This window comes from Glandiceps talaboti, chromosome 17 (assembly GCF_964340395.1).
Source record: "Glandiceps talaboti chromosome 17, keGlaTala1.1, whole genome shotgun sequence".
Lineage (NCBI taxonomy): Eukaryota > Metazoa > Hemichordata > Enteropneusta > Spengelidae > Glandiceps > Glandiceps talaboti.
The window spans coordinates 21,669,709-21,679,708 of NC_135565.1; the positions used below are offsets into that span (position 1 = coordinate 21,669,709).

The window sequence follows — 10,000 nt, forward strand, 5'->3', positions numbered from 1 at the left end:
AATGACAAGTCAAAGCCCAATGGGCATTAAGGTTAAATGTACATTGTGTGTGTGTATTCTGTGATATACGCTGCAACCATGCACTACTGAAATCCTGGCCTTTAGGAATGGTAATGTAAGGTTAGTTTGTCATTTTCTACTTATTTGTCATGTTTAACATAACTTTAGAAATGTTTAGTGCATAGGATCCGAGCTAATACTATAAAAAAATATGTCATTAACGTTGTGATTTCCAGACGACTATTGCCGACAAAGACATTTTGGTGGTAATCAAAAATGTCGTCGCACGTGTCTCATAAGGTCATTTCGAAATCGCCAAAATAACTTGGAGCGTATTGGTGCAATGTTCAGCCGTGTACAAGGTCGATTTTACCTTCATTAAAAAAGATTTACAATTGTGTTAGTCCTTACCTATTCAGACCACTAACGAATATTTTAGTGTTCTGAGTAACAGACGTAATTATTAAGTCTGTCATGTCAGAGTGCTTCTGACGTTTTATCACAAAAAACATGTTGTAGATTTGGTGGCAAAAAGCATACCGTAAGATCTTAATTGTTTTTAAAGCATAGAGAGTATCGTCGGTAGTGTTGTAGTAGAGTATAGCTGGTATCGTAGGTATTGGCGATGATCTGATTCCCGTCAGGCCAAGAGCCTTGAAGTGATCCTTGACTATTGTCTGACAATGAAGCCGCATATTGGACAGATCTGCCGTTCTGCCACTTTTCATTTGCATCGTATTGCGCTTATCCGCAAATATTTATCTCAATCTGCTACTGAGCAATTAGTTCATGCATTCATTACATCTCGAATAGATTCATGTAATTCACTTTTATTTGGGCTCCCGAAGTACCTAATCAACCGTATTCAACGTATTCAAAATATTGCCGCTAGAATTGTAACTCGTTCCAAAATCACCTTTCACATCACTCCAATTTTATATCAGTTGCATTGGTTACCTGTTTCAGAACGTATTGTTTTTAAGATTTTAGTTCTTATTTTTAAATCCATTCATAGGCTTGGACCAATTTATCTTTCTGACATGATCAAACTATATGTTCCACGTCGTAATTTAAGGTCAGCTGATCAGTTCAAACGCTGCCCCATTCGATCACGTACTAAGACATATGGTGATCGTGCTTTTAGTGTTGCTGCTCCCACTCTCTGGAATAATCTCCCACTCAACATCCGTCAGTCACCTAACTTATCTGCTTTCAAATCTAATGTTAAAACTTTACTTTTTTAAAACTGCTTTTTAACTGATACTTGTATTGTATTATTTGCTTTCAGCGTCTTTGATCACATTTTAGTGCTTCCATGATGAACATACATAGTTAGGCTTACATTAATATACGTGTATTTCGTTCAATGTAGTGCAATGTTTCTCAATCAACAGGTAATATTATTGCCATTAAAGCTGCACTAGATGTAACCATAGTGTAGGGTCTATGTTCTAACTCAGTATTATAATTCGGTCAGATAACCAACAATATAAAAGAAATTGTTAAAATTCCAATCATTAGACATTTTACTTGTTAGTTAGCGGTTGATTTCATCCATAAGTCGTACTGTACAGTAACAGGTTGATATCGTGATGCATTGGGGTGCTGAATTTTGGGTGTGGACTCAATTTGATTGGATTTATTATACCATATTATGTGTATAGCTATTCAAATGTATTTACCAATAGGCAATTCAATACTATTCAGGGTGTACCACACTACGAATAAGTCATTTCAGCTAACAAAATAGTTTTAAAAACTTACACGTTGCAGCCCGTGTAGCATACGTATTGGGATATGCTACATAGAAGTAGGGTAGACATGGGGTTATGGCCTTGAAGCATTCTCTGTCACATCGTACTTTTCATCAATGCATTCTTTAGAAATCTCTTAGACTATTTTCTTGCCCCCGTGGTCAAATCAGAGTATTGAGTATTTAGATTTCTAAAGGCGTACTGATTGAAGGTAGGTTTTGGATATGTCAGGAGTTGTATGAAGTAATACATTTCTGTATGTACATTTAGTCGTTCTTAAGGTGAGTTGACACAAACATTTCCATTGACAGTTATGCATGGCGCATTGTTTGTACGTTTGTAAAGCTTTCAAATTGATTGATGGATATTGGCCATGTTATTTAAGTAGTCGCTCCGTGTGACCTTATGTCTGGATTGAATTTAGCTAAGACACAGGACAGCTGGGTACAGCATCGCAACTATCAAATTAAAAATCCTACTATTTTCTAAAACCAGGATGTTACTTGTGGTTAAAAATACAACAAATACATTTAGAACTTAGGTACTCCTCCAAAATAGATGAATACAGCTTAAGGTTTCTTTGGTCTTTTGTTTACTTTTTACAAACAAGCTTTAGGGGTACGGGTAGGATACTTTGATATTTCGCCCTTCACAAGTCTTATAAGTTCACTAGTACTGTTAGAGGCGGCTATTTCCGATTGAAAGAGCTGTTGTCGTTAGGTTGTTGAATACCTGGACAGTAACCATGGTATAGGGCGGCCCTATTTATTTTTCTGTTTCTCATCTCCCGACGCGACCGACCGTAATTTGCAGCTCCGACATCAGAAAAAAACAACCCTTTTTTTGTTTCCGATCGTCCCCTGAGTTCATCTTAGCAACACAGCAAGATTGCAAGGTTAAGAACATCAAACGTTCCTCATGGCATCTACCCCCCCCCCTCCCCCCTTGTCACGTCGGAGCAGCATGTGTCTTTCATGGCTGAAGTCATTGAGATTAGAGGGACAGGGCTCGAAATTAATGCCGTCCCAGCGGCCCGGGGCCGCCAAATCTTCCGGCTGGACCGGACGATCTTGGAAAGACATGCCCAATTGAACCGGTACATTTTTTCTATCATTTTCAAAATTATGCTTAAAATTGGTAAAAGGCATATTGCATTCCTCAAAAAAGTAATTTTTTACCTGTTTTTAGCTTTAAACCAGTTGTATCATCGGGGAAATGACCGACTCCGTAATGGTAATGCGTTTCATGACCCATTACATGTACATGCATGACCTTGGAAGACGTTCTTTGTTCATTGCGCATGTGCGATAAATGAAATTATCACAGCTTCACGCAGCATTACATAAGCTCACGATGTTTGTTACAACTCACAACCTTCAATTGTGTCATAAACACAGGTTTTAGGCATGGATGTTACAACAATTGTACAAAATGACTCAAAAAGAGCAGTGATAGCTGATCATTTAAATAGTTTCAGCATTGGAATGTTTGAATGTAAATTTGTCGGTGTCGACACTATGCAACGTCTTGCTATTGCCTATTGCTAACATTAGTAACAACACAAACCCTAATACAAGTTACAGAAGATACGTAATGTTTACTGTACTGCAAGGTCAGTCTTAATTTTGTACACATACATGGCATGTTACCGATGTTTACATTATTACTTTTATACAGTAAATCCCAAAGGAGTACTGAGTTCTAGAAATGTTTACATGTTGTCTAGTGGACTATTTTGACAAGTTCACACTGAAGAAAAATGTTTCATAGAAGTAATGATTTATATAAATGAAAATTCCTCTAGCACACTGATGACAATCACGCAAGTGTTTCAAAAAGTTACATACTAAAGTTCAAATTGGATAACTTGAAAAAAATGTTTGCGATGTCAATGCCACTTTGATTAATAGGACGAATATATTAGTACTCCTGATAAAATCATACAATCGTGGCTACAGATAGACATCCATCAGGATGATGAGTATTCACCTTCTTACAAAGTTGTTCTACGGACTTGTCAACCTTGCTACAATGAAGGCAAGAGACCTGTAACAAGGAATTCAATAAAAGAGAAGAGAAAAGAAGATGTAGAGAGACTGAAAGGACAGAGATTAGAACTGAAAAAAATATAGATTTTTTTTCCTTGCCCCCTTTTTTTTCGCCCTCCCGTCCTGCCCGACTATTCCACTGGAGATGAGAAACAAAAAAAGGTCACCCTAATATGTAGTGCAAACAAAGACAAATCGACAAATCTATTGTTATTTATCATCAGACATAGTGTTAGCTGTAATTTGAAAATTTCTTGTTCAGTAACCTCAATATATTTAAAATATTTCACACAAAAAAGCAATGTTCATCCTATTTGGCGCTTTGTAGCTTATTATAGGTGGAGTGTTTTTTTCTTCATAAAACCAACAATATATTCACCAAAACCGTATCCAGTAACGTATAAAGAAATACTATATCAATTGTTGAGTGGTCAGTTTAAGTAACACTAATTCAAACAATTCTGGTGAGGACCATAGAAATACTAGTCGTTCAATAGACTGTCGACAGTCGCTCGCGCCTTTTTTTCCTACGTCTTATCTAAACTCCGATCCGGCGCAACACTACTATAATCGCATACTGATATCGAGGGCCTCCCCTCTTGTAATTATAGAAGGCTCCCTTATGGACGCTGAAATACAATGAATACAATGTAGTCTTTTATTAGTAAGTTATATTCACGTTTCATTATTTGGGGCGGGTATTATGAACTGATTTTTTTCTCTCTTGTGAGATATTGGAACGCTACCGATGTTACATCTTTCAGCCACATTTTGATCCTAAATTATATGAGGACATAGCAATACCCACGGTGATAGAATCTGAAAGGGTTGTGACGTCATTTCCTATTTGGGTTGGACGACTTAAATTGATATGATCGTGTGCTTATACTATGTACAGGCAAACAAATTGATGGACAGGTTTCCTACGATTATGGTTTTATAAAATTATGAATTTCGATTTGTGACCCTAAATTTGCATATAAGTGTCGGCCGAACTTGATATAGCCCGGCATGCAGTGCTTCTCGTTCGCTCGAGGGTCTCAGAATCCCAGACTGCATCCAGTCAATCTTTATCATATAGAGTAATAAAAGTGTCATCTGATAAATTGCTATATCTTTTAGTGTTTTTACTTATTATGAGCAGATAAACAAAATAATATCATGGAACAACAGACCATTACCGTTTTGACACTCACTGAGGATGAAACTCAACAGTTGAAAACAGGCGTTAATATCGTTGACAAATCAGAAAAGGAGCGGTTTATTATATTCAAAGATGGAGACGACACTGAATCCTACAAAGCATGTCGTAATATATGCAAACATCAAGGTGGAACATTTGTGAAAGATATTGAAGACTTGGATTCGAGGTAAGTTGATAGCTATGGAACAACCAATATTTGAAAACTGCTTACTTTAAGATTGTCTTCTTGTTTTTGTTGATAACAAAATTAAAACACGGTATTTAGAAATTAATGTGCCAAGTAGATTTTCAACTAAAGCACTGTCTGAAAAATTAGCGAGTCACCCCCCCCCCCCTCAACCGGGGGTATTTTCACACTCCCCAACTAGTTGGACGCTCAAATGTAGTTACTTGTGACCTTCGTCAGTGACCCTGCACTGCACTCATTTTCCGTTTGATACAAAAGAATTAGACATAAACGTGATTTAACGTGATTGCCATGGTTTTAAATTAACCATGGTAAGACAGGGAAGAAAGCCTCAAAGGATCATATAATCCCTTGTAGTGTTCATGTACTGGTCCAGTCTAGATTTAAAGTCCACAACAGGTTTGACTTGGATGATGTATGCTGGTCCATCAAGATATGATGCGCTTTGGGAACAAAAAAATTCCTGATATTCAGTCTGAGTAGATTTTGCAAGTTTGTGTGAGTGTTCTCTTGTCATGTCCGTTTGGTGATGCTTGAATAAGAATCCCAGTTCAATTGTGTCAACTCCCTTGATGAAACACTTGGGTTAAAGTCTCCAGCCTATCTGTGTAACTTAAATATCTCAGTTCTGGTATCACCTTTGTCGCTCTCCTTTGAATTTTCTCGAGGAGGTCAATGTCCTTTTTCATAGTGCGTGTTCAAAAACTGCACAGCATATCAGATATATGGTCTCACTAAAGAGTTCAACAACTTCACGATGACGAATTTTGATTTGTGTGAAATGTTCAGTTTGATGATATATACCCAAAGTCCTGTTAACTTTTTTAACCGCAGCTGCACATTGATGACTGTTTTTCAGTGAGCTGTGAATCAATACACCCAAACCCTTTTCTTCTCTTATTGAATGCATATGCAGTCGTTTGTCATTCATGGTGTAATCGTGCGAATGAATTGATGAACCAATGTGAGTAACTTGACCTTTAACCTCATTATTAAGAGGACAATCGCACAATGTCACACAAGCTTAACAAGGGGGAAGTGGGTCTGGCGTCAATGAAATGGTTTCACTCCATTTTCGCACACAGTCGGCCTGAGAATTAACAGTTGAACACAGCTTAGTATCATCTGCAAAGAGTATGAAAGACTGCACTGCATCATAAATGTCATTAATGTATATCAAAAGTAAAATATGTCCTTGTACAGATCTCTGGGGTACGCCACTGCTGACAGCTGACCACTGAGATACAGTTCCATTTAATATTCCATTTAATACTGTACGTTGTTAAGTGTCTGTTGGTTAACCAGTTCTGAATCCATACACTGATTCTCCCTATTCCTCTATACGCTTGTATCTTTTAAACTGACCTTGCATGAGGAACCTTATCACATGCCTTAGGGAGTCTTCAGTAATTACAATGGGGAGGGCCGTGGAATTTGGGGTGGATAACTTATTATAAATTGGTCCTCAGGGAAGGGCCATATTTTAGAAAATGAAAATTAGGGGAGGGTATCATTTTACTTTGACTCAATTTTACCTAACTTTGCATTATTTTGTTATTTTGGCATGGTCCCATCGCTGTCACCTGTTCCAAATCCTACTGCTCCACATCCCACCACTGCCACCATTGTAAAGTACCGTAATAATCCCACCAATTCGGCCAGGTTTTAATGATTATGATTATGAATTACTTGATTTATGAAAATTAATTTGTAATTACCTCCAGTAAGGGGAGGTATTAAAATGGCGATGTCTGCCTACGTGTCTGTGTTTCCATCCGTGCGTCCGTCGTGTGTGTATGTGTGTATATTTGTGTGTGTGCGTGCGTGCGTGCGTGCGTGCGTGCGTGTGTGTGTGTGTGTGTGTGTGTGTGTGTGTGTGTGTGTGTGTGTGTGTGTGTGTGTGTGTGTGTGTGTCATCCCCTGAACGGCTAGCTCAATTATAATAACCTTCGGTACATATAATGTTAGGGGTAATGGCTTGATCAGTTTTTTGTGGGAGATCTGGTCATGGTAATTAGGGCAATTTGTATATCAATGAAATTAACTAAATAAGTAATATCTTAATACTGCATACTTCAATTTCAATATAAAACGCTAAACATAACAAAGTGCATATTTCCTATAAAGTTTGTTGATGTGCCTTACAGTGTTAATGAATAATTTGCATAATTAATCATTTCCGGTAATTAAGCTATATCTTAAGAATAGATACACCACAAGTAATGTCTCCACTGGTGACACAATGCTAAAGCAATCGGTCTGACACTTTTTGAGTTTGAATAAAAGAACCAATCTTGTTAAAACTTCTGCTTTACTTGAATCCCAACGTTTTGGCTGTCCACAGACAGCCTTTTTTTGAAGGGCTAATATACACAAAAGTATGAAGCAATACAGAAAGTGCACAAAAGGCTAAAATGCATCCTATAAACCTGCGTAAAAATGTGTAAAAAATAAAGAGGAAAGCACAAAAACTAAAACCGTAAGAGACTAAAACAATAAAAATGGCCTACCTATGAAAAACAGGAGAGCGGGTAAAGTGAAGTCAAATAAAGATTTCCCTAAGTTAATAAAAAAAGCAAGGCGAGGCGCCCTATCTAGATGACTACCAGTCTTCTTTGTTGATGCCTGGTTCTTTATGTCAAGGTTTTGTGTAATGCTTGGCTGTTTCACAATCAATGCACACTTATTTTGCATTTTGGTGAATTTGAAGGTTTCGTAATGGTAATCTTCATGGATAGTTTATAAAAATAAGTTAACCTAAATTGTTCTGCTCTTCAGTATGAACTTGTCAGAAGGGATTAGGGAGGGATCAGCTTTTACGGCCGGGGGGGGAGCAGGGGGGCACCTTGCAGGCCATGAGTTGCATTGTGTCATCATGTGATATAAAAACTTGCATGTGTAGCTGTACATGTAACACATAAGAAATAAGATACCTTGAAATTAACTGGATGGACTGACTCTAAAATCTGTGCCTCCATTGACCTGAACATGTTGAATTGCACACAAACATAGCCAATATAGACACACTTTCAAATAATTTAATGAATTTGTATCTGTAAATGGTAACTGACCTCCACTGTGCATGTTTTCCCCAAATTTTCTCACTTTCTATACTTGATCTTTTTTTACTATTATTTGAGTCAATATGACTTGAAATGATTTAAACTTATGAAACCCTACAATTAGGGATACTTTTATGATATAACTAAGTTGTGTTTTACTTCTCAGTGGTGCTCTAAATGGCCTCAAAAGGGTGCTCATTTTTCAAAAAGTCCTTACTATTGGAGGGGCGACACCCCCCCCCCACACACCACGCCTGCATAGCTGGTGGGGCACGACTTGAAATGATTTAAACTTTTGAAACCCTAACATTAGTGATACTTGTATGTGTTTTACTTCGAATGGTGCTCTAAATGGCCTCCAAAAGGTGTTCATTTTTCAAAGAGCTCTTACCATGGGAGGGGGACACACCCTGTATTGACCATGAGTTTTTTAAAACATTCAGTTTGGCTCTGGTGACATCTAACTTATTTTGGGAGCTAGCTCTTGTCGTATGGCTATGATGCTGATTGACAAATTGAAACATTTCCGTCGTATACGATGGAACCATACATTTCAAGGATTTAAACATTAAACACATATTTTTGTATGTAATTCAATCAGGCAAAGGCATAATATGCAAAGATTTAAAAAGTTCCTTTGTAGAATAGTTGTAATTGAAGTCCATCATAACACGCACAGTGCGTTTCTATAATTTAAATAACGTGATTAAATTTGCACTTGTTCCCCATGCACTACAACAATAGTCCAAATGAGGAAGCGAGTAGGCATTATAATATATTCATCTAGTGCTGACTGGTAAATAATGTTTTAAACGTCTGAGTAATGTAATACGTGAATTAACCTCTATATGACCTATATCTATATCTACATTCATGTCATTAAAGAATGGAAAGGTGCTATTGGGTGGAATAAGCTGAAAGCAGAAGTAAAATCTTCAGGGACACTTGCCTCTTTTAAAAGCAGTTATTGGGAAGTATTTTAATGTGTATCTTTGTTGTTTTAAATGTTGATTTATGTCCTTTTAACATGTTTGTACTGATTGTTGTATTTTACATTTTTGTTGAATTATTGAGGGCCCTGGGGGAGATAAACTCATTTTAGAGTTTACCAGGCTACCTTCAATAAACAAGGTCAAATAAAATAAATAAATGAAATATATTTTATACCTGACAGCAATTACTGGACGTGTAGGGAGGGGATCATACGTGCACTTTAAGATTGTTTTTTGAAATTCTAAAGTCTTATGTTTGTTTTACACACACCTGTAGTACCTTAAGATGTACAAAGCATGGATGGAAACTTGACTGTTCCAATATGAGATACGTCAACCCTCCAGATAGCTTTAAGCAGGAAGAACTTGGTAAGTGAAAATAAACGGATATTTACACTCTCTTTGCAAAGTGAACGTACTGAAACTGTTTGAACAGGAAATCGTTGACTGAATAGCACCCAATTTATTTCTACGACTTCATACCTATCCTACTATGTTATCTACACTTCGGATAGCGATTTAAACTCTCACAAAGTTAGATGAGTGAAATTCGCAATAGATGAAAGGGTGTTCAATATATTATCTGATATCACTATCTATGTATCCTTCTCAAATACATAACAGTTGTTGAAGACGGTGTCAATGGACGCCTTCATCTTGTCGAACTTTGCCCCCCACAACCATGGCAACATAATGCCCGAGAAAAGCAATCAATAAAACCTGGTGAAGTTGTGGTAAGTTACATGTGTCATT

The 10,000-nt window shown here is 37.2% G+C and overlaps 2 protein-coding genes across 3 annotated transcripts in view; one reads left to right on the forward strand and one right to left on the reverse strand.

Annotated features, from left to right (window-relative positions):
• The window catches only part of LOC144448010 (uncharacterized), a 19,158-nt gene extending 16,146 nt beyond the window's left edge, over window positions 1-3,012 (reverse strand). The window contains exon 1 of the mRNA XM_078138153.1: window positions 2,933-3,012. The gene's annotated coding sequence lies outside the window, so the exon portion shown is untranslated. The remainder of the gene's footprint in view (window positions 1-2,932) is intronic.
• The window catches only part of LOC144448008 (cytidine monophosphate-N-acetylneuraminic acid hydroxylase-like), a 25,564-nt gene continuing 15,621 nt past the window's right edge, over window positions 58-10,000 (forward strand). Inside the window, exons 1-4 of one of the 2 annotated variants that reach the window (XM_078138151.1) lie at window positions 58-120; window positions 4,947-5,172; window positions 9,525-9,616; window positions 9,872-9,981. In XM_078138151.1, coding sequence (XP_077994277.1) covers window positions 4,964-5,172; window positions 9,525-9,616; window positions 9,872-9,981 — 411 coding nt within the window. In that variant the 5' untranslated portion in view covers window positions 58-120; window positions 4,947-4,963. Of the gene's footprint in view, window positions 121-4,884; window positions 5,173-9,524; window positions 9,617-9,871; window positions 9,982-10,000 lie in introns of those variants that run through there. The other variant, XM_078138152.1, reaches the window with a different exon arrangement.